General features: G+C 39.0%; 2 protein-coding genes across 4 annotated transcripts in view; both read left to right on the top strand.

Moving 5' to 3' along the window:
* Positions 1 to 6,457: 6,457 nt before the first annotated feature.
* LOC130436972 (NACHT, LRR and PYD domains-containing protein 3-like) lies at positions 6,458 to 17,906 on the top strand. Its single transcript, XM_056768043.1, has 7 exons — positions 6,458 to 6,518; positions 10,207 to 10,391; positions 12,487 to 14,313; positions 14,394 to 14,567; positions 14,642 to 14,812; positions 14,906 to 14,952; positions 16,622 to 17,906. Exons 2-7 carry the CDS (start codon positions 10,231 to 10,233, stop codon positions 17,149 to 17,151), a joined length of 2,910 nt encoding a protein of 969 aa, XP_056624021.1. The 5' UTR covers positions 6,458 to 6,518; positions 10,207 to 10,230; the 3' UTR covers positions 17,152 to 17,906.
* Positions 17,907 to 19,559: 1,653 nt separating this feature from the next.
* LOC130436796 (adhesion G protein-coupled receptor L1-like) overlaps positions 19,560 to 25,376 on the top strand; it is a 29,923-nt gene continuing 24,106 nt past the window's right edge. For all 3 annotated transcript variants that reach the window (XM_056767760.1, XM_056767770.1, XM_056767751.1), the window contains exon 1: positions 19,560 to 20,874. The gene's annotated coding sequence lies outside the window, so the exon portion shown is untranslated. The remainder of the gene's footprint in view (positions 20,875 to 25,376) is intronic.

The following is a 25,376-nucleotide window of genomic DNA, read 5'->3' as shown; positions in this document are numbered from 1 at the left end:
ACTCCTGCTACATCCAAGTACCTCTCTGCTGCCCTTATTATGATTTTAATTCTCTCCGTTCTACTTTCTGATTGAGCCGAACAATTTATCACTTCTGCCACAAATGACACAAATTCAATTTTTCCAATCACCAATTTTTCCTCATTTGTCTTATCCTGAACCAAAGCACTTTCATTCCTATCCTGAATTCTCATCTCTCCCTGTATCTGCTCATGTTGTTTTGCTTTTTGGGCTGCTTCAGCATAAGTCAACCCCTCCGCTATTCTCACATTTTGGATTTTCACCGCATGTTTATGAGCAATGCAACCCCCAAATCCAGCACTATGCTCCTCACCGCAATTGCAGCATTTTACCTTTGCTCCTACATCACATTTACCATATTCATGTTCGCCACTACACCTCGCACATCGTAAATTTCCTCTACAAACCGCACTAACATGTCCACACTTCTGGCACTTGAAACATCTTAGTGGGGGAGGAACGTACGGTCTTACTGGGTAACTTACATAGCCTATTTTAATCCTCTCTGGCATTCTTTCCTCATCAAACTGAAGCATCACCGATAGACTATCCAGCCTTTCTTTGTTTTTACAATATTGAAGCCGTTTTGCTCCATTAACCTTGATCCCTTCAATGCAGCTTTTAATTTTTTCAGCCGGAACATCAGTTGGAATTCCATATATTACACCTCTTAACCAATGTTTCCTAGTCATCACTGTGCTTGATACAGAGTATCCAAGCATCGAATTAATACCCAGTGCCTTCTTTTGTTGTTTTTCATCCTTACACATGATAATCACATTACCATCATCTGTCAAAGTCTTTGTATTATTTATTTCTCCTAAAGCTTTCTTCAGAGCTTTGGTCAATTTAATTGGGTTTAACGTCATTCCAGATTCTGCGAATTTCATCATTACTTTATATTCTTCTATATTTTTCTCACTCACGTTATCCTCCTTTCCACTATCCGTGAATGATCCTTGACTATGAGTTTTCTTTCTTTTCCGATTACCTATTTTGCACCATTCATTCCCTCCAATACTCCCGCTACATGATTCATCCTCCATTTCCGGATCACTACCAGAGCTACCGTCATTTCCTGCAATCAGTGCTCCAGTCACAGTCCAGTGTTGCCAGCCGCCCCGATGTCCTGTCGCCACCTATCTGGCTTACCAGTGCTGTCTACTTTTATACCCCTGGACCGTACCATTTCCTCAAGCATAGGTAGATCGGGCGATCGCATCACCACATTACTTTAAAGCGTACGTAACATGACATCATGAAAAGGACGTTTCATGGATTTTGTTATGTTGCCGTGTTTGAAAGTAAGCTGTCTGCCAAGTTGTAAGTCCGGAGGTGAATAGATAACAAAGTTATTTGCTTGTAAAAATGGGAGTCTACTCGGAATCACACAAACGAGTAGTGGACGCATATCTACGTCACTATACATAAACGTGTTGCAGAGACTGCCAGGAAAAACTTATGTCTCCTCCCCCAAACACTGTCGCACTTTCGTGATGCGTGTGTATCATGTCTAGAGTCTGTGTTCTACGGTGTGAAACTAAGTCCGTCTTATTTCAGCTACCTAAGCAAGAACGTCTGAGGGAAAAATGGTTACAATTCATTTTCTGAGAATACCGAAGGAGTATAACCCCAGAGTTTAACTGTGTGCGCGTCATTTCACCGATGATTGCTTTGATAATCTTGGCGCGTTCAGTGCAGGATATGTGAAATGACTATTCTTGAGAGAGGGGGAATACCAACTCTATTTGGACCTTTTAGCTCCACCGAGTCCCAACCTGTTAGTGTGACTTTTGATATTTGTCTGAAGTTCAAGAAATATTTTCGTACCTTATGTCTGTGTTTAGCTAATGCATATAACGCTAACATTAGCATGTACTGTTATTTCTGGTGTGTTACAGTTTGTTTAACTTGCAATTTACTCGCTGATTTAATTGTTCAATCCATGAATTCTCAAAGTATTTATTTCAAGAACTAAGTGGAGTACTATCTGTATTGTAGTAACATCTGAAGATACGAACACGGTACATTTACATTTACATTTAGTCATTTAGCAGACGCTTTTATCCAAAGCGACTTACAAGTAGGGTGGGTAATGGAAGCAATTGGGACAGCACAAGTACAACAAAAGCATAAGTGCATCAAAAAGAAGACTGGTCTCATATAGCCTAACACAGTATACAGAATCATTCATTCATACTTTTTTTTAATGGATAGAGAAGAAAAGAGTAGAGAAGAAAATAGAGTCAGAACAGATCAGTAAGATGTTGACAGAAGAGTTTTCAGGTGTTTCTTAAAGATGGCTACAGAATCTGCAGATCTTGTAGCAGCGGGCAGATCATTCCACATAGGTGGAACAGATCCGGAGAAGGTGCGCGAGAGAGATTTTTTACCTTTATGGGATGGCACCACAAGACGCCGTTCGTTTGCAGAGCGTAGGGATCTGGCGGGTACATATGTCTCTATTAGGGAGTGAAGATAAGGTGGTGCAAAACCAGTGGTGATCTTGTAGGCCAGGAGCAGAGTCTTGAATTTGATGCGAGCGACTATAGGGAGCCAATGTAGCTTAATGAGTAGAGGAGTGACGTGTGCTCTCTTCGGTTCATTAAAGATAACTCTTGCCGCAGCATTCTGGATCATCTGTAGTGGTTTGGTTGTGCATGCTGGAAGACCACCCAGTAGCGCATTGCAGTAGTCCAGTCTGGACAGGACTAGAGCCTGCACTAGGACTTGCGTAGCATGCTCTGATAGGAAGGGTCTAATTTTCCTGATATTGTAGAGGATGAATCTACAGGACCGGGCGGTGCTGGCAACTTGATCCGTGAAGTTGAGCTGATCATCGATCACCACTCCCAGGTTTCTTGCCTTTCTGGAAGGTGTGATGGTTGATGAGCCCAGTTGAATGGAAAGGTTGTGATAAGTCTTTGTATCAACCGGGATTACAAGCAGTTCTGTTTTTGAAAGGTTCAGCTGTAGGTGATGGCCGTTCATCCAGAGCGAGATGTCGACTAGGCAGGCTGAGGTGCGTGCAGAAACAGTCGGATAGTCTTGGCGAAAAGACAGGTAGAGTTGTGTATCATCCGCATAGCAGTGATAGGAAAAGCCATGTTTCCGAATGACAGAGCCAAGGGATGTCATGTATACAGAGAATAGCAACGGACCAAGCACTGAGCCCTGAGGCACACCTGTGTCGAGATGATGGGACTCAGACACCTCACCCCTCCAAGATACTCTAAATGACCTACCCGAGAGGTAAGACCTGAACCATTGTAGCACCATTCCGGAGAACCCCATAGCCTTGAGAGTGGACAGGAGGATGTGATGGTTAACAGTGTCAAAGGCGGCAGATAGATCCAGTAGGATGAGAACAGATGAGTCAGAGTAAGCTCTGTCCAGTCTCAGGGCTTCAATAACAGAGATCAGCGCAGTCTCAGTGGAATGACTGGTCTTGAACCCAGACTGGTTGCTGTCCTGGAGGTTGTTCTGGGTGAGGAAGGATGAGAGCTGGATACATACAACACGTTCTAGAGTTTTAGCAGCGAAGGGAAGTAGGGATACCGGTCTGTAGTTTTCTAACAGTGCAGGATTAAGAGTAGGCTTCTTTAGTAGTGGGTAATACGGGCCTCTTTGAAGAGTGTAGGAAATGTGCCCGTGGTGAGAGACGAGTTGATAATGTGAGTCAGAGAGGGGACAACCGATGGAGAGATGTCCTGGAGAAGATGGGTGGGGATGGGATCTAGAGGGCAGGTAGTCGGGTGGTTAGAAGAAATTACCTTGGAAACGTCCTCTTCAGATAGGAGAGAGAACGAGGGGAACAAGCATGTGTCTGGGGATTGGCTGTGGTCCATAGGCGGTGGCGCAGAGAATTGATTGCTGATGGTGATCGTTTTCTTTACAAAGAACGATGCAAAGTCGTCAGCTGTTAAGTCTGATGGAGGTGAGGGGGTAGGCGGGCAAAGGAGAGCAGAAAAGGTTTTAAAGAGCGTACGAGGGTCAGGAGAGTTGTTGATTTTAGTGTGGTAGTATTGGGTTTTCGCAGAGGAGACAGTGGGTTCTTTTGATTTGCGCCACTTTCTCTCAGCAGACCTGAGAGAGGCGCGATGCTCACGGAGAACATCAGATAACCAGGGGGCAGAAGGAGATTCACGGGATGGCCTAGATCTAAGAGGGCATAAGATGTCTAAGCAGGAGGTTAATGTGGAGCAAAGGGTGTGGGTGGCGGTGTTAGCATCAAGGAGAGAGAATTGTTTAGGGGGTGGGAGAGTAGCAGAGACTGCAGAGGATAAGCGGGAGGTAGAGAGTGATCGTAGGTTGCGTCGGAATGTGACCAGTGGGGAGGCATGTGTAGTGTCTGGAGAAGTTAAGTCGAGATCAAGAGTTATGAGGAAATGATCTGACGTGTGCAGCGGGGTGACCTGGGAGTGATGGGTGAAGCAATGGCGTGTGTAGAGAAGATCAAGTTGATTACCAGATTTATGAGTCGCTGAAGTTGGGACCCGCTTGAGGTCGAACGACGCAGTCAGGTTGTTGAAGTCAGCAGCCTGTGGTTTTTCAAGGTGGATGTTGAAGTCTCCAAGTACCACCAGAGGAGTACCATCCTCGGCGAACGATGACAGAAGTGTATCCAATTCCTCCAAGAAGAGTCCAAGGTGCCCTGGGGGACGATAGATAACAACAACATGTGTTTTAACAGGGTGGATGATAGTAACAGCATGAGACTCAAAGGCATTGTTGTTGCATGAGGGTGCCAGCTGTTTAAATTTCCAGTCGTTAGGAATAAGTAGACCGGCTCCTCCGCCCCTCCCTGATACGCGTGGGCTGTGGGAGAAAGTGTAATTATTAGAGAGGGCAGCCAGTGTCCTCCGGTTTGATCCAGGTTTCAGTAAGTGCTAAAAGAGAAAGACCCGAATGTTTTGCAATAGCTGTGATGAAATCTGCCTTGTTTACAGCGGATTGGCAGTTCCATAAACCAATAGGAAAGGTAATAGAGGTAGTTTTGGACGCTGAAAGAGTACGCAGGTTGTTAGGACTAGCCATGCGTGGCCTTCTGCGAGTTACCATTGGTTTACGAGATGTAATGAGAGTGTGGATTTGAAAACACATATTGAAAAATGAAGGAATGTACGAGACAAATAAAGAAAATTGAATAAAGATCATAGATAAAGTGCAATAGTCGAAGTGAAGACAGTAATACTCAAGTGCCTTGTCTGTGTCGTTGCTCGGTGGAGTCGCACAGGTAGAGTCGATGGTCTTTACTCTCTTCGGTCTTCACGTGATGAAACAAAACTGCTTCTCCCTGTACGGTACACTGTATGCCGTGTCAACTAGTCCATGTTTTATACTGTTACAAGAGAATTGTAAATGTCATTTTCTTACTGGGATCTGCAGAAGGATGAATAAATTCTCTGAATACATTAAACGTTTATGAACTTAATAGAACCAATCACATGACACAAGGTTACCGGGTAGGAGGGGCGTAGACGGGTGAATCGCGGAACGAATCATTTGAGAGTCAGTCAAGTAGTAGGTACGAATAACTGCATATAATTACGAGATTAAAGTGTTTTTACACATTGTATGTAGATAAACTTGTTGTTGGACACTCCATTACCCAAAGTAGGGCCTAAAAAACATATGTTACCTACTCTTTAAAGGTTTATCAGATTTTTTATTGTTTTGTGTGTGTGTTCAACTTTTGGTTATCTTGGTAGGTTGTCTTGTGCAGCTGGTTTGATGCAATGCAAATTGTAAAAGCGCTATAAAATATAAAGATTGAATGACAGTGAGTTAAAAAGACTCAACACATTAGATGTTTGTGACTGGTCCTATCAGAGACACGCTAACATCTCCAAGATAGCGCAGAAATACCATAGCATCAGAAATAGAAGAAATCACTACATTTACATATTTAGCAGCTGGAGAAATGCAGCTGTGCAGCAGAGATGATTTGGTTCTGTCACAACCTTCTATACTGATCACACAAACACTTACAGCACTTACAGAAACTTATTGTGTCACTGTTTATTTTCTATCAAATACGTTGATATTAACAGCATGGTAAATAAAAAAATAAAGAATATATATACATGCATATATATAGTGTGTGTGTGCGTGTGTGTGTGTGCGTGTGTGCGCGCATGTGTATGGTAAAACCGGAAAAAACACATGTGTAATTTCAAACTAATGATCCTATAATTTAAAGCACTCTTTTTTCAAGTTTTGGTTTTAAATATATATGAATTGATTAATTATATTGACAGTTAATAGATCGTAATCGTGTAAAGTATCTTCTGGTAGCCGAAAGCACATTAATTTAATTAAATGTAAAAAATGAAAGTAATAAAACTGGTCAGTTCTGGTTCCCAGAATTTTCTTCCACCAATGAAAAGCATTTGTAACTTCCGTGTTATGTTTGTGGACACTGCAGCGATCCACGTAAAAACGAAAGTGAAAACACCGCGATTACACTCGAGCTGATGAGAAGTGCGCAGTTTACGGTAAGAACTTAAAAACCAATATCACAGTATTATCACAAAAACCACCAGAGATTCTGCATTTAGTTCACAACTAATACAAATACATATTAAAAGAGTATGATCGTTATATTTGATTATTCCGCTCGTTTACTTCGATCGTTTCATGAGGGAAACTCTTCTGTTGTGAAACCACGTAAAGTCAAATGACCAACACACACACAACGTTGTCATTATGTAGATAACCTTAAAAGCACTTTAACGTGATCAAAAGTTGGATGTTTTCTACGTTGTGTGTTAAAGTTGTCTTAAAGTTATCTTTTAATCTGCCTTCGTGGCCATCTTTTGAAGTGTTTGCTACATGCAAACGTCATTCAACCGTCACAGTAAAGAAGCGCGAAAATCAGCCGTTTAAATTTCAGCCGACAGCTGAAACATTAACATACATCCCAGTTTGTAATAAACATGTATAACATAATATATTTCTCTAAAGCAATCTTATGTCAATAAAAATGACTAATAACACTAAAATAATTTTTATTATGGGTAGAAAAAGTACCTGAAGAGTACTGCGTTTCATGCTGTTTGGTTAGAAAGATGAACTTCAGCAAATAACTGGCATTCTGGATCATGTCAAGACCACATCTTCTATTTAGAGTCTAGATTGTGACAAAGAATATATGTTAGATTAATATATGAGAAAACAGCATTTGCCCCTGCGTCTTCAATGCCGCTGTGGTGTTCTTCAGAAAGACGCTGTAAACATTGTGACATTGGCATTGAACGTGATGTTCTCACAGAGAAGTCCTCTAAATAGAACAAATATAAATGACATAAATAAATAATTCGATTTTTTTTTCAGTGTCCTTACCTTGTATTACAGTATAGCTTTCAATGGGTTCTTTTCAAGTTGATCACCACCCCTCACACTGAATCTCACCATTAAGCCATTTTAGATTAGATTAGATTCAACTTTATTGTCATTACACATATACAAGTACAGTGTAACGAAATGTAGTTTAGGTCTAACCAGAAGTGCAATTAGCAAGTGCAGGATATACAGTGTGAAAAAATACAGAATACAATATTAGGAAAATACTATACAATAGGCATGTACTATGAAAATATGACAGTCGGTATGTACTATAAACAATATAAACAGAAGGCTATATACTGTGAACATTAATGTACAGGTGGTTATGAACAGATAACAATATAGACTATAATAGTGCAAGTGACTTAAGTGTGCATTAATTATAGACATTAGCTATTAAAGTTACAGTGCAGTAGATGAGTTGATGCGGTTATTAAAGGTACAGTGCAGTAGATGAGTTGATGCGGTTATTAAAGGTACAGTGCAGTACATGAGTTAATGCAGTTATTGAAGTTATAGTGCAATACATGAGTAGATGCAGTTATACAGTTACAGTGCAGAAGATGCGTTAATGCGGTTATTAAGGTTACAGTGCAGTAGTTGAGTTAATGCAGTTATTGAAGTTATAGTGCAGTAGATGCGTTAATGCGGTTATTAAGGTTACAGTGCAGTAGATGAGTTAATGCAGTTATTGAAGTTATAGTGCAGTAGATGCGTTAATGCAGTTATTAAGGTTACAGAGCAGTAGATGAGTTAATGCAGTTATTGAAGTTATAGTGCAGTAGATGCGTTAATGCGGTTATTAAGGTTACACTGCAGTAGTTGAGTTAATGCAGTTATTGAAGTTATAGTGCAGTAGATGCGTTAATGCGGTTATTAAGGTTACAGTGCAGTAGATGAGTTAATGCAGTTATTGAAGTTATAGTGCAGTAGATGCGTTAATGCGGTTATTAAGGTTACACTGCAGTAGATGAGTTAATGCAGTTATTGAAGTTATAGTGCAGTAGATGCGTTAATGCGGTTATTAAGGTTACAGTGCAGTAGATGAGTTAATGCAGTTATTGAAGTTATAGTGCAGTAGATGCGTTAATGCGGTTATTAAGGTTACACTGCAGTAGATGAGTTAATGCAGTTATTGAAGTTATAGTGCAGTAGATGCGTTAATGCGGTTATTAAGGTTACAGTGCAGTAGATGAGTTAATGCAGTTATTGAAGTTATAGTGCAGTAGATGAGTTAATGCGGTTATTAAGGTCACAGTGCAGTAGATGAGTTAATGCAGTTATTGAAGTTACAGTGCAGTAGATGCGTTAATGCGGTTATTAAGGTTACACTGCAGTAGATGAGTTAATGCAGTTATTGAAGTTATAGTGCAGTAGATGCGTTAATGCGGTTATTAAGGTTACACTGCAGTAGATGAGTTAATGCAGTTATTGAAGTTATAGTGCAGTAGATGCGTTAATGCGGTTATTAAGGTTACAGTGCAGTAGATGAGTTAATGCAGTTATTGAAGTTACAGTGCAGTAGATGAGTTAATGCGGTTATTAAGGTTACACTGCAGTAGATGAGTTAATGCAGTTATTGAAGTTATAGTGCAGTAGATGCGTTAATGCGGTTATTAAGGTTACAGAGCAGTAGATGAGTTAATGCAGTTATTGAAGTTATAGTGCAGTAGATGCGTTAATGCGGTTATTAAGGTTACAGAGCAGTAGATGAGTTAATGCAGTTATTGAAGTTATAGTGCAGTAGATGAGTTAATGCGGTTATTAAGGTTACAGAGCAGTCGATGAGTTAATGCAGTTATTGAAGTTATAGTGCAATAGATGAGTTACAGTGCAGTAGAGAAGTTTGTGCCGTTATTGAAGTTACAGTGCAGTAGATGAGGTAATGCAGTTATGAGAGTAGTCCATTAGTGCAAATGAGCACTTTAGTTATGAGTACTTTATTTGTTTATTGATTCAAATTGGCAAACAGATAAATCAGTCGGGCTCTAGTTCCTTCAGAACTTATTCACAAAAGTGTATTTATAGAATTACACGAAGCTAAAAGTCAAAGTGACAATTATACATGCAACCGCAGATAGATATTGACATGTATTTTATGTAGGAACAATAGATTTAAAAACTATTTTATACCCGCTGCCATCGTTTTTTTAAATTACAAATCATTTTATGGATATTATAAATGTAAGTTATTGTTTTTGTTTGTTTGTTGTTATGGTGCTTGTCATTATTTCATATGGTTTACTGCTGGCTGTGAAACAAATTGCCCTTCGGGGATAATAAAGTTTGACTAAGACTGAGTCTACACATGTATCTGAATGCATTTTTTGGAATGTCACATATTTAACCGATTTATGACGACCTACCACCACGATTTTCGGCCAGGGACACGATCAGATTTCACACGCAAGAAGTTTTTTACTGAAAATAACATTGTAGTGCAACCAAAACTACTCGACTAAATCAAAGACTAAAACAAAAAAATTCAGCACCTTTATAAAATGGATAATTAAGAAATGGTGGAAATGTGTATATCTTTAATCTATATCATAATGTATTCTCTTGAAAAGTCTTTATTGTCAAATGTGTGTTGAAAATAAACTCCTTTAATGAATTTCACCATTCAACTGGGATGTATCAGAGAATATTCTTAAAATAGGAAATCGATTCAGTGATTGGTCAATGTCAATGTCGTCATCCAAAATCCCGTTTGTGGCACAGCAAAGTGTCGTCTATCTCTAAACCTGACACTAAAGATTTAGTTCTACACTACACGGGCCCTGATACAAAGTCATTTTATTTCCATTTAATTGAGTTTTTCTGTGTTTCTGTGTACAGATCTGAGGTCATTTTTATTTCATTATGGAGTACAGAGAGAGCACTGCTCCTCATACGAAACAGAAGAGAAAGCGTCAGAAAACGTCATCGTCATCTCCTGAACCCAGTGTTGTCTCTCTGAGGAGTGAGCACTCCATGGGTTACCCTCCTGAACTCAGTGATAAAATAGAAACATCTGACTTTATGTGAGTATAACGTGTTATTACATTTAAAAGGTTTAAAAAAGTGACATTTTCAATAAAACACTATATCAGCAAGCTCTGCACAATCTTACATTAGTCCTATTTAATAGTAAATAAACGTGAACACCAATGTTTTTGTAATGATGTAACACTGACGAAGGGACGATGTCACTAAGGGTGTAAATCGAACAGTTCATCACGATCCAATATGGTTTTTCCACCAGTGATCCGAAATATGCTGATACATCTGAAATTTTAGCGATCCGATTCGATTAATTTAATCCATATTTCTACATTACTTGTTAAGACAAGCAGTTACATTTTAATAATGCACAAATGCAACACAAATATAAACATGAATGTTTAATTAACCTGTTTGAAAATGACACAATATCTGTCGCAGCAGGGACATTTATAATGACAAACTAACAGAAAAAAGTTTTTTTATCAAAGAAAAATAAATAATGGGGGAAAAAATGTCATGGTGACGCTAAATACTGCATGCAAGGTTTAGAAACTCTTTTTAAAAAGTGAGATAATTGGAGACATACATTATAGGTAGTTTTCCTGGGGTCATTCCATTTGACATTTCATTATTATTATTATTATAAAAAATTAAAAAATTACCATCAAGGTCAACATAGGTGTCCATTTATGCCGGTCAAATTGGATAGCACCAAATTCTTCACATCCTGTGACCTTCCGGGTTTAAAACGTGTTTAAAATTACCGCCAGATACGTCAGCTGGGATTGTGAAATAGAATTGGTTCTTCTGTCAACACTGAATGTGAAGTCTCATTGACTCTCGATTGCGAGACGCAACTGTTGGTTGTAATAATGTGCTTGAACAAATGACCCATAGGTTTGTTTTTTTGGAGGACAGTCTCTTCTTTGCTTTTACGTTTGTGCTCTATGTTATGCAAACAATGTCTCTTTTACAACTACAGCACAAAATTGTTTACAAGATATTTGTTCTCAAGACGTTCTGATGCCTTTAACTTTAAAATGTACATATTTTTTACTGGGGTGAAGTTTCATATATAAATCAGACGATATTATCACTATTATCACACACTTTAGAGATATTCTCTATTATTGCTTTAAATATATGTATTTGCATGTACGGATATGTGTATGTGTTGTGCACACTGTGCCCCCTTAAAAAATGGTTGCATGACAGCCATGTATGTGGGGACTCAGAAATATCTATGATCTCATCAAACCTATCTTAATTTGTGTTCGGAAGATGAACAAAGGTCTTACGGTTGTGAAACGACTTCAGGATTAGTAATTCATGACTGAATTGTCATTCTAACCCTGAACTTAACCCTTCAACTGTATTTACACTATGGGACACAATGATTGCTAGTTATCAGATGTTTTTTCGGCATTGAGAAAATAAAACCAATTCAGCTAAAATGGTTTCCCATCATGCTTGATTTTCAGTGTTAATGTATTTAACAAACAAGTCTAACTGGTCTTTGGCTGTAGAAGCAACATGGTCAAGTGATGTAACGGGTTTTTGTCAATTGGCGTAACCAGGATTTTTCATAAAAATATAATTATATACAGTAAAATGAATGTGTAAGAGTAGACAAGCACCTGGTTTAGTGTATTAGTATGTAAAGTATTTGGCCATTTTCAAATAGTTTGTCCAAGATTATTCAGAAAAGAAATGTGTTGTTATATATATATATATATATCCCCAACAATGTTGCAAAAACACATTCAAATTAATATTGTTATACAATTTCTTTTTGTGATATTTTACCAAATACTTGATGTATTTATGAGTATGTGTACATTCCTTCTATGTGGATAATTTTTTTAATATTTCTCATTCTTTGGCAGTTACACCATTTTACATTTTCTGGTACCTCCAGTCTTAACTTTTATAAAAAACTATTTTTTTTATTTATATTTTGGTTCTGACCAATAAACTTAAAATACCAATCATTGATGTAAAATGACCTTTGAACATGTGCATATGAACATTTGAACTTTGAAACAAATAGTATGAACATGCACTATTTACATGAACATATGATTTATAAATGAAATATTTTACAATCATATTCTGTTTGTTCTTTGTCTGTAGATCAAACATTACACATAAACATGATCTGTCTCCAGTTGTGCATCAGGACTGTCATGATGAATCAGTGGATGATGTTCTTCAGAGAGTCAAAGACAAACACAAAAGCATCATGAAGAACAAGTATGAGAATTTATTTGAGGGAATCAAAGCACAAGAGACTCAAACGCTCCTGAAGAGAATTTACACACAGCTGTACATCATAGAGGGAGAGAGTGAAGGAGTGAATGAAGAACATGAGGTTTTACACATGGAGAAAAAGCCCAGAAGAACACAAGACTTACAAGACACTCCAATCTACTGCAATGACATCTTTAAAGCTCAATCACATCAAAGAGACAAAATCAAGAGTGTTCTTACTAAAGGCATCGCTGGAATTGGAAAAACAGTCTCTGTGCACAAGTTCATTCTGGATTGGGCCGAGGGAACAGCCAATCAGGACGTAGATTTCATGTTCCTGCTTGCGTTTCGAGAGCTGAACTTGATTCGAGAGCATCGCTACAGTCTTCACAAACTTCTGCTGGACTTTCATCCTGAACTTCAAGATGTGGACTCAAAGATTTATGAGGAGTGTAAAGTTGTGTTCATCTTTGATGGTCTGGATGAAAGCAGAATGACTCTGATGTTTTCAGACAGTGAAAAAGTTTCTGATGTGACTGACACTTCATCAGTGGCTGTGTTGATGTCAAACCTCATGAAAGGAGATCTGCTTCCCTCTGCTCTCATCTGGATCACCTCCAGACCAGCAGCAGCCAATCAGATCCCCTCCAAATACATCACGCGTGTGACAGAAATCCAGGGATTCAACGACGCTCAGAAGGAGGAATATTTCAGGAAGAGAATCAGCGACGAGCATCAAGCCAGCAGAATCATGTCACACATCAGAAGAGCGAGAAGCCTCCACATCATGTGTCACATACCAGTCTTCTGTTGGATCTCATCCACTGTGCTTCAGAAGATCCTGACACAAGATCACAGTGAAGAAATCCCCAAAACTCTGAGTGAAATGTACATCCACTTCCTGCTGATTCAGATGAAGATGAAGAATGAGAAGTATGATCCAGAGAGAGATCCAGAGATCAACAGAGAAGTGATTGTGAAACTGGCTGAAGTGGCTTTCAAACAACTGATGAAGGGCAATGTGATGTTCTATGAGGAGGATCTGAGAGAGTGTGGGATAAACATCACTGATGCCTCGATGGATTCTGGCATCTGTACTGAGATCTTTAAGAAGGAATCTGTCATTCATCAGAGGAAGATCTACAGCTTCATACATCTCAGTGTTCAGGAGTTCCTCGCTGCGGTCTACGCGTTTTACTACCATGTCATCAAAAATACTAACACTTTGCAGTTTCTTGATGTTGTTCATGCTCTGCATAGAGAAGCAGTCGATAGAGCTCTTGAGAGTGAAACTGGTCATCTGGATCTTTTCTTGAGATTTCTTCTGGGCATCTCACTGGAGTCCAATCAGAGACTCTTACAGGATCTACTGACACACACTGTGGACACATCACAAACCATCAAGAAAACTACTGAATATATCAAAGAGAAGATCAAAGATGGACGTGGTTTCTCAACTGAAAGATCCATCAATCTGTTCTTGTGTCTGTCTGAAGTGAATGATCAGACTCTGTACAGAGAGATTGAGGAGTTTGTGAGATCAGACAAACACTCAGAGAAGAAACTCTCTGCTGCTCACTGTTCAGCAATAGCCTACATGCTTCAGATGTCAGAGGAGGTGATGGATGAGTTTGATCTGAAGAAATACAACACAACACAGGAGGGCAGAAGAAGACTCATACCAGCTGTCAACAACTGCACAAGAGTTCTGTGAGTATTACAGTCATGTTTAGTGAAGAGTCTGAAAGTGACAAGTGAAGTTTTTCTAAAATGGTTTTATTCTCTTTCAGACTTGCTGACTGTAATCTCACAGTTGAGTCGTGTAAAATCATCGCTTCAGCTCTTCAATCTTCAGATTCTCCTCTGAGAGAGCTTGATGTGAGTAACAATGATCTTCAGGATTCAGGAGTGAAGCTGATCTCTGATGCTCTCAAGAACACAAACTGTCATCTAGAGATACTGAGGTGTGTCTGAGGACTTAAGCACTTCAACAGGATAGGACCTATGATGTAAGCATTAATGTTTCTTTTTCTTTAAGGTTGTCAGGTTGTATGGTGACAGATGAAGGATGTTGTTATTTGGCTTCAGCTCTGAGTTCAAACCCGTCACACCTGAGAGAACTCGACCTGAGCTACAATCACCCACAACACTCAACACTTCAGCTGCTCGCTTATCAAAATGATCCAAACTACACACTCAACAAACTCAAGTATGTGTGTTTATGACCAGTGAAGTTTAAGCATATCAATAATCCCTATTTATCAAACATTTGTTTTACGTACTTCTCTATATATTTGTCTAGTGTGGAGCATGGAGGACACTTAAGGATCACACCAGGTTTGAGGAAATGTAAGTCTTTTCTATTGTTTCCTCACACTCTCACATCAACCGTCAAAGCGTGTAATACACAGGTTGGTCCACTAGAGAACACATGTCAGTGTCAAGAGTTGGCTTCTCTGTGTGAATCTGACTCGCATGTTTGGAGATGGTGGTCTAGTGGGTTAAACCACTGAACTGGTAAATCAAAAGGTTGCTGGTTTGATCCCAGCAGCCACCACCAGTGTGTCCTTGAGCAAGACACTTTACTCCATGTTGCTCCAGGGGGATTGTCCCTGTAATAAGTGCACTGTAAGTCGCTTTGGATAAAAGCGTCTGCTAAATGTAAATGTAAATGTTTGAGGCTTGAGTATCAGCAGGGGGCGAAAGTTACCGAACCAGTAACAGTTTGTATAGTATACAATATAAAACACAACACAGGCAGGTACTGCTACATATTATATTTATTTAAAAAGGGCAATTATTCCAAGCGTTCCGAGGCGAAGAACAAACCCAAAAGCGTTCCCCTTCTCTATCTGCCATAAAACTCTGAGCCGGACCACCTGCGTTTAGTGACAGAATAAAAAAACTTCCTTACAATGTTAAACGTGCTGTCTTCTCATGCTTAACATGGTCAACGTGTCAAATAATTAACTGCCGTATTACATAGTATTTCTGTGCTCTATAGTTCTCCCGGAAAAGCACGCGGCACGGCAACTGCAGACCTCACTTTCACTTGTAACAGGATAGAAAAAGAGAGCATATGTTCACGAAGTTCGGGTGTTTGTTTGTTCATTGCATTTGGGTAATGAATGTTATATAAACTGTTGATATAAAGCTTGATTTCGCGCTAAAAGATGCCGAACATGCGGTGAGTGAAACTGATGTCTGTGTTTTGTTGACAATGGGTGCGCACGTGCTTTGGTTCAGTCTACCCTTCCCCCCAGCACGCACCGTATGATTTTGGAAATAATTGTAAAGCTGTATCTATCTTTTATAAATGTGATCAAACTAAATACTCTTTGAAGATATGAAGTAAGAAATACTACTCTATAGCTACTGAAGATTAATATGAGATTGGCAGAAAGAAACCCTGTGTTTTACGCCCAGTTTAAACACGTGCCTATAGATAGTGAAAATTATTTGGGAGTGATGATCTAGTCATTTTTACCGATGCTGTATATTAAACAGGTTTTAAAATGGTAGTTCTGCTCCGATGGCGTCACGAGCTAAGCTTATACTTTTAAATAAAAACACGACTGCATGCATTCCTGGAGCGCAATCGTCAGAGATTAAGACCCACTCACACAACCATATTTTTTGGCTTTTGAAGACTGAATGCGCGTCCTGTAATGTTTTATACTGTTTTTGGTCATTGTTTGCTATAAATGCACTAGGCCGACTTCTATTTGCTTGTTGCGTGTTTTACATGGTTGGGAAGTGGTTAGTTTTAGTTTTAGGGTAGGAGTGGGGCAAGTAGCTCTAAAAAACTATCAAAGAACAAATAATACAGATTTATAAAATCATTTTAGTTTAAAAAATGCAAAGAACGGACCGTGTCATTTTCAAGCCTAGAGGAGGCAAATCGTGACACCCACACACATTCTCTAGTGGACCAACGTGTGTATTACATACTTTGGCGTGATATTGAGTTGCCCACATACTGTATATTGATGCAGTTTAATATTTTTTTTGTGCTCAGATGTCTGTAATCTCACACTGGATCCAAACACAGCAAACGTTCGTCTCCTTTTGTCTGATGGGTACAAAAAGTTGACCCATGTGGAAGAGCAGTCGTATCCTGATCATCCAGACAGATTTGAGAATTACGAGCAGGTTTTGTGTGGAGAGAGTTTGACTGGACGCTGTTACTGGGAGGCTGAATGGAGCGGCTGGGTTGATATATCAGTGACTTACAAAAGAATCGGCAGGAAAGGACGGAGTGACGATTGTAACTTTGGACTCAACGAAAAGTCGTGGAATCTGAGTTGTATTTATGGAAGGTTCACTGCCTGGCACAATAAAAGTAACATCGAGATACGCACCCCTTTACCTCCGTCTAATAAAGTAGGAGTGTATTTGGACTGTCCGGCCGGCACTGTGTCCTTCTACAGCGTCTCTGACACACACACACTCACACACTTACACACATTCAACACAACATTCACTGAACCTCTCTGTGCTGGATTTGGAGTGTTTTATTCTAACTGCTCGGTGTCACTGTTACATTAAACATTGTGAGTAAGAGTGTGTTTAGTTGCAATACTGCAATGGTATTGGAAGCATTATATATAATAAAGTTGTAGGAAATATACCCTGATAGCACACACACACATCTGGGAGACATCTTTTTAATGTTTGCATTTACATCTGCAAGACATGTTTTTGGATTTGTTGCTCATCTGACATCGTATAGACGTCTAGAAGATTTACATTTAGTCATTTAACAGATGCTTTTATCCAAATCGACTTACAGAGAGATCAGGGAGCAATAAGCGATATGTCATACAGGAGCAATAATACGATGCTAATACAAAGTTACTAGACCAGTAAGTGTTGAGAGAAAGAGAGAGGTTAGTGTTTTATTATATTTTATAACTCATTTGTCTGTCAAGTATTCACAGAAGAGATGTTTGGAGGATGTTTATAAGTTAGAATGAATGTAGAACTCCTCTTTCTAAGACGTTTATCAGATGTTTTTACACTGCAGATGTTTGATGTACATGTGCTAACTGGGAAAAATATCATAATGTGTTAGTATTAGGTTACTTGTTTATATCAAAAGTGTTGGAAAATATATAAAATGGACTTAAATGATAATTGGTAACGAAAGAGAAATAATGGTAAGCCTATTGATGTGTTGATGTAAAACTGTAAATCTACTGGACAAACTCTTGATTGTGTATGTGTAAACTTTCACAAACTCACTATCAACTCAATTTTTTGTACTTTGTGATCAAATATACACATATATATATATATACTGTATAATTACATATTTCTCCAATAAATACCATATATCACAAAACCTCATTTACTCTGACATGCACATACTGTACTGTAGCAATTACTAAGACACAAAACAGTCAGTTAAAAACTAACAGAAATCAGGAGACAACGCAACATACGCAAACATAGAAGCATAATATCCTTTATGATTATATATATCAAAAGCAACGATACCAATATTGCGTACGACCAGCGTCCACAATCTTCTTGCTTTTCATAGAGTTTCCATCTATCATAAAGTCCAGAGCGATTATCATAAATTACTGATGTTTGTCAGGTAAAACAGAAAGTCTGTGCATGCCAGCCTGTTAAAAAGCAGCGTTATGTGTTTTTACGATAGATATAAGAATACATGAACATAGAAAACTGCAGTCAGCAGCACTTCTCAGGACCGTCTGATGAGGCAATGATGATTTGTGCCACTAGAGGGAGACGTTCACTTGAATTTAAATGTAAAGGTTCACAGCTGTGTTCAGTTTGCCAAACTAATATACATAAACGAACAAGTACTCACAAGACGTATATAATATCACAATAACAACAAAAATGTGGTAGTATTTAAATAAGAGTCTAGATCAATATAAAAATACGATTATATATAAAAAGGGACTTTACACCTGACTTCTTTAACAAAAAGCAATCCATAAAAAAATCACGTAGACACTTATATAAGTTTACAACTTGTAGTGAATTTAAATCAGGCCAACTCTTCATAGACAAAACAAAATGATAAAATGTTAATTTAAAATATGGAGAAGAAGCAAAAAGATACCAATTTAAATGAACGTAAACTACTGCATGTGTAACGTGGTTGTCTTTGTAAACACAACAGTTAAAATAGTTTTAGGGGGAAATTTTAAAGACAGCCAACTGCTGACCCTACAGAACAGCGTCACCTAGAGGTACATGTGTGACATCACAGGGACATAGAGAGACACACCTGTGTGCTTTGCTCTCTCTCTCATTTAATGCGAGATATTCACATGGCTGTATTATTTGTCTTGGATTAAATCAGTTTTGTTTCCACGGCATTTATTTATAATATTTGTGATTGATATCCTCACCACCAATTAAGGATGAATGAAGGTTTAGGTGTTTGATAAGTGAGAAAAAAATATGCGTATTTGGTTGTTTTTGTAGTAAAAATAATCATTTAATTTGACTACATATTTATCTATTGTTCGAGGGTAAAACGTGGATGTCCATGTGGTACATTAATCCAGAAGGGAAATGACCTCACGAAAATCTAAATTCGGTTAATATTTGCCTTTTGGCGGTGTGGTTGATTTATATTGATACACGTATTCTATTAAAGTGGGCAAGGCCATATGCAAATGTTTTAAGAATGCAAAATGCGATATTCCGGTCGACCACTGAGACGGTGGAAGAATTTTAGAGAGATTTGCATAAAGCAATACAACCCACACGCAAATAATAAACGATGAGACTTGTTTACAAGCCCAATGACATTATTCATCCTTGCATTAACTGCCAGTGAAATATTAATAGTCACGCGCATATATATGTAGGCCTATAGCTATAACACATGGGCCTGTTTTTTCCATGATGTATAGAAATATAACCTCTATTCAGAGAGAGACACAGTGAGAGAGTGAAGTAGGGCGGTCGTGTTCTCTGCGTTAAGATCTTATGGTCACGCCTGCCGCATCCAGCGCAAACGGGAATAACATTTCTCCTCGGGCACGCATTCGTGATGAAGTGAAGCGTTGGTGTTCGCTTAATAATTTGTTTGAAACACCAGCCGGTGTTGTTTCGTTCTCGAGGCAGAATCATTGCCGTGTGTCCCTATTGTGTGCAGCGGCAGAATCCATCTTCCATTGATCTGTTGATATCTTTTGGATCTTCTGCATCTCTCAGCCGCGCGCTTTTATACACGAGCGTAACATCTGGCCGCGCTCGCGAGCTCTTCTCGTCAGAACTCAGCCGAATCGATCGTGTTTTTGAAAGAGGAATTCGCTTGTAATACACGATGACCGCGGACGTTAATTTGTTTTATGTAAGTAGATATAAAGGCCAAATGATGTTTCTAGTCATCGCGTAAATGCGCTATTTATTCGTCAGCCATCGATATTTGCAGGCCGTGGGTTTTTTCACGGTTGCTCATGAGGGGTTTCTAGGGTCGTTATCGGGGATGCTGTTGATTATTTCTTTCATATTATACGGATGAGATCCGTGTTTCTCGCGTGGACGGGGAGCGGCATTTTTGCGTTCGCATCCATTGACGCAAATAATTTTACCTCAGCTGAGTCTTGTAAATATTGTAAATTGTTTTTTTTTGGTTTCTTATGAAAATAAGCAGTGTACCTGAAAGGGGTTGTGTGTCGTGGAGGGGAGCGGCACCAGGCAGGATTTGATGACGCAAATCTTTTTACCTCATCTCATTTTCCCCTTATAATCATTATTTTAGGCCTAGTTTGTAATTTCGACCGAAAGTCCTCCGTTCGTCAGAAGAGGCTCATCCTCGGCTCATTGCAATACCCTTGACGATCAACAGTTCATCCCTCGAACGCGATTACACATGTCCGCAAATCAGCACGATTGATCAGGAACGGTTCGTCATAATCGAACCGAATTATCTGTGTTCCGGTCGCGGTGACTAATAAACCGAGTCGGTAACGGACGCTTAATGTTGCGTTGTGATTCGTCTCATCGACGGGCATCAGGGGACTGTGTTCATATTGGATTATACCATTCTCTGTTTTAATTCTTCCTCCTACGTGTAACGCTCCGAAGACGATCTTTAGTTTGAGTATTTTGCTCGTGACATTATGTTCGGCCCGTTTATTCGCCTGGAAGATGGCAGCTGATTAAATTTTAATCTTGATGCATTCTGGCGACACGGGAGGAGAAGAGGAGAGAAGATTGAATCGGGGAGGAGTGGAGAGAGGAGAGGATGTAGGCTGGTGGATACGGCAATAGCTGAAGGTAAGAATACACGAACGAGTGTGTAAGTGTGTGTTCATTAATAGCTGACACGAATGCGTACACACGCTTTTGTCCATAACACATAGTTTGGTCCCTTATAAATACGCGCACTGAAACGTCAAGGTGCGCGCACTTACAGTATCAGCTCGCGCGCACACACACATCACTCTGAACACACATCTACACAACACACACACATGTTGTAGTCGTTTTTTCATTGCATTTAAATTGAGTTACAGGCCAAAGGCTCCAGCTGAGTGATGCGGCGCGTGAGCGGTGTTTAAATGTGCTGGCGCCAGTGTGTACTGGTGCATTCTGACACAACACCATCTCTCCCCACCCAACACCTCCATCTCACATCCTTCCTTCTCCTCAACACACACTATTGCGTGTAGAGAAGTCAGTGTGTAGATTCTCAACGAAATTGCTCAATGAAACCTCCCTGTGAGGGCACCTGTATTTGGACAAATGATTGATGAATGAATGGTTTTTATATCCAGATCTTTATATTTCTGAATAATGTCTATATTTATACAGAATTTTAGTTTATTGTGTGTGAGAGGTTTATGTTGAAGCAGATTGGCCTACGGTAACAATTTGACCACAAACACACGCAAAACACTGGAGGAGAATTATTTTATTTTATTTTTTTATCGCCCGGTCTTATGATATTTTGTGAAAAGCAGTGCATTAATAAATCCGTGTGTGTGTGTGTGTGTGTGTGGTAACAATCGACTCCAGGCTTAATTTAAAAACGGCTAAATATGCATAGACATTCATTATTAACATGTTTATGTCATTTGTGCTTTTAAAAAGTACACTGTTGGGGGAAAAGGCCACATTCTAATCATTTTGGCAATTTTCTAGTTTCGTTGTATGTTATTATACAACCCAGGAAAGCTTGAAATTTCACAAAGGACTAGGGACGCAGACCTTTTACAAAACTTTCCTTCGTAATAAGGTATTTGTTAATATTTATAAATGTTCTTCTAATACAATTTTTAAATCACACGTTGTAACTGTTAACTTTAGTTAATGCAGAATGAACTGATATGAATAATTGTGTTGACATTACCTAACACTAACAAAGATAAATTTGTGCAGATAGACTACATCCCTCAGTGTTCATGTTTGTTAATGCTAATGCATTTACTAATGTTAACAAAAACAGCCTTATCGCAAAGTGTTGCTTTACATTTAAAAATGAAAGCAGGAAAAATACATCAAAGCATTATTTGGTTGATTCATGAGCCCTCAAAAAGTAACAAAATAATAAATTAACTATAATAATATATGCGTGGCATGATGATTGTGTTTGTGAATTTGTATGTTAATGTTAGTTTGTCTCCTTAGTTTGCAATCAAAATCTAAAAAAATCTAAAAAAATTGAAACCACATTAATATTCTGTATATTTTTCTTAAGCATGCTGTTTCTGGTGTGTGTCGTGTGTGTGTCAGTGTGAGAGTGTGCGAGTGTTGTGTTCAGCATTGATGAGAGTGGTGTGTTTGTTTATATCTGTTACACAGAGGGACAATTCCGAAAAGAGGAGTTTTCTCTGCATGAGGGTGAATTATAGCAATTACTCTACCCTGATCATTACACACACTAACAGTCGGGTGTGTGTGTGTTTGTGCGCGTGTTGGAGTTTTTGGAAGCCCTCCAGATGAACAGCTCTGTTGGGTTTGATTTCTTAAAACTTGAGAAGCGAATGGCTGAAAAAATGCTAATTTTAATCACGCCGATGAATTGCGGGTCCTTACAAAGAGACCGACACTCTGTCATAACACCACCATATAATAAGTTGTTTTGCTAACTAGTTACTGTAATTTATGATAAAGCAAGTTAAGAGCATAATGTAAATGTTTCTGCACTATTTGAAGGTCACTAATCAAATGTAAGCAAATCTGTGTCAATGACCATGCGAAGTCCTCGGCACAGAAGGTCACATTTCCTTTGTCACAGTGAAACACACGTGAGGCTCCTCAGAACATTTTCATATCCTGCTGGAGAACATCAACCTTTATGTTACATAGCTTTCCATTTCCATTAGAAATGCCACAGTCATGGGTTCAATCCCAGTGGATTGCACAGAAACAAATGTTTATCACCATGCAATGTAAGTCAATTTGGATGAAAGCATTTGCCAAATCTATAAAAAGTAAATTGAAGTTCATGCAGCTCATTCTTAGAGCACACAAAATGAAGTGTTGAACGTTCTTGTTGATCATGTCATTTGTATGCAGAATGGAAGTGATCTTTTGGAAGTGTTTTCGTGGACGACTTACCTAAATATAAAACCTATTCTGTATCTTTAACACCAGAGTGTTTCTCACTACGCTCAGTAACTTGTTGTCGTGTTCAGATGTGCTCCTGGTATGATGTTATGGTCCACTTCTGTTTTAAGTGCGTGTTTTTGGGCATGGCAGCTTTAGCATGGGCTAAAGTAGAAGGTGTTATTTAAGTCACTTAGCCATTAGGGATTCATGGGTAAAAGTGTCGGGTAGCTCATAAAGTAGCTGAGACATGAGCTGCTGTGTTAGTCATGTGTATGCTCTGAACATCTGAACTATACATGACGTACAGTATGTGTCATCAGAGGACAGGTGTGCTCTTATAGAGGCGGAATAAACTTATTTTTGTCCAAATAAGGGCATGAGAAGGTAATCCTAGATGCTTCCAATTTGATTATTTCTGACAAAAAGATCATTCAGTACCAAAAACATTGATTAATATCTTTTAGCTAATAATAATGGCTAACTAGTATTGTTCTAGTATTTGTGTGTTTGCTATGTTATTATGCTCTGTGCCCGACAAGTTGTATATTAAAGGGTCATATGGCGTGAATACGTGTTGCCCATGAATGTACAGTTGAAAGAAAAACTATGTGAACCCTTTGGGCTTACTTGGATTTCTTCTTAAATTGGTCATAAAATGTTGAAAATTTGATCTTCATCTAAGTCACAACAATAGAGAAACACAATCTGCTTAAACAAGTACCGCACAAACATTATACGTTTTCATGTTTTTATTGAACACAACATGTAAACATTCATAGTGCAGGGTGGAAAAAGTATGTGAAACCCTAGTCTAATGACTTCTCCAAGAGCTCATTGGAGCCAGGAGTCAGCCAACCTGGGGTCCAATCAATGTGAAGAGATTGGATGTGTTGATTAAAGCTGGCCTGTCCAATAAAAAACACACACCAGTTTTGAGTTTGCTGTTCTGAAGAAGCGTTGTCTGATGTGAACCATGCCTCACACAAAAGAGCTCTCAGAAGACCTACGATCAACAATTGTTGACTTACATAAAGCTGGAAAGGGCTTCAAAAGTATATCTAAAAGCCTTGATGTCCATGTGTCCACGGTAAGACAGATTGTCTACAAATGGAGAAAGTTCAGCACTGTTGCTACACTCCCTAGGCGTGGTCGTCCTGTAAAGATGACTGCAAGAGCACAGCGCAGAATGCTCAATGAGGTGAAGAAGAATCCTAGAGTGTCAGCTAAACACTTACAGAAATCTCTGGCACATGCTAACATTTTTGTTGACAAATCTACAATAAGGAAAACATTAAACAAGAATGGAGTTCATGGGAGGACACCACGGAGGAAGCCACTGCTGTCCAAAAAAAACATTGCAGCATGTTTGAAGTTTGCAAAAGAGCACCTGGATGTTCAACAGCACTACTGGCAAAACATTCTGTGGACAGATGAAACCAAAATTGAGTTGTTTGGAAAGAACACACAACGCTATGTGTGGAGAACAAAAGGCACAGCACACCAACATCAAAACCTCATCCCAACTGTGAAATATGGTGGAGGGGGCATCATGGTTTGGGGCTGCTTTGCTGCCTCAGGCCCTGGACGGATTACTGTCATCGATGGATAAATGAATTCCAAAGTTTATCAAGACATTTTGCAGGAAAACTTAAGACCATCTGTCCGCCAACTGAAGCTTAACAGAGGATGGACGATGCAACAGGACAACGACCCAAAGCATAGAAGTAAATCAACAACAGAATGACTTCAACAGAAGAAAATACGCCTTCTGGAGTGGCGCAGTCAGAGTCCTGACCTCAACCCGATTGAGATGCTGTGGCATGACCTCAAGAGAGCGATTCACACCAGACATCCCAAGAATATTGCTGAACTGAAACACTTTTGTAAAGAGGAATGGTCCAAAATTTCTCCTGACCGTTGTGCAGGTCTGATCTGCAACTATAGGAAACGTTTGGTTGAGGTTATTGCTGCCAAAGGAGGGTCAACCAGTTATTAAACCCAAAGGTTCACATACTTTTTCCACCCTGCACTATGAATGTTTACATGTTGTGTTCAATAAAAACATGAAAACGTATAATGTTTGTGCGGTATTAGTTTAAGCAGACTGTGTCTCTCTATTGTTGTGACTTAGATGAAGATCAGAACACATTTTATGACCAATTTATGAAGAAATCCAAGTAAGCCCAAAGGGTTCACATACTTTTTCTTTCAACTGTATTAGACAC

The sequence above is a fragment of the Triplophysa dalaica genome, chromosome 2, assembly GCF_015846415.1.
Source record: "Triplophysa dalaica isolate WHDGS20190420 chromosome 2, ASM1584641v1, whole genome shotgun sequence".
Classification (NCBI taxonomy): Eukaryota; Metazoa; Chordata; class Actinopteri; order Cypriniformes; family Nemacheilidae; genus Triplophysa; species Triplophysa dalaica.
This window is presented reverse-complemented; position numbering and strand designations above follow the sequence as displayed.

What these genes read in the sequence shown, in the direction of transcription:
- LOC130436972 (XM_056768043.1), top strand. Translation starts at nt 10,231, where the DNA reads ATGGAGTACAGAGAGAGCACTGCTCCTCATACGAAACAGAAGAGAAAG. An exon ending in TGTCATCTAGAGATACTGAG is followed by an intron (nt 14,568 to 14,641) that starts GTGTGTCTGAGG and finishes TTTTTCTTTAAG; the next exon opens with GTTGTCAGGTTGTATGGTGA. An exon ending in CACACCAGGTTTGAGGAAAT is followed by an intron (nt 14,953 to 16,621) that starts GTAAGTCTTTTC and finishes TTTTGTGCTCAG; the next exon opens with ATGTCTGTAATCTCACACTG.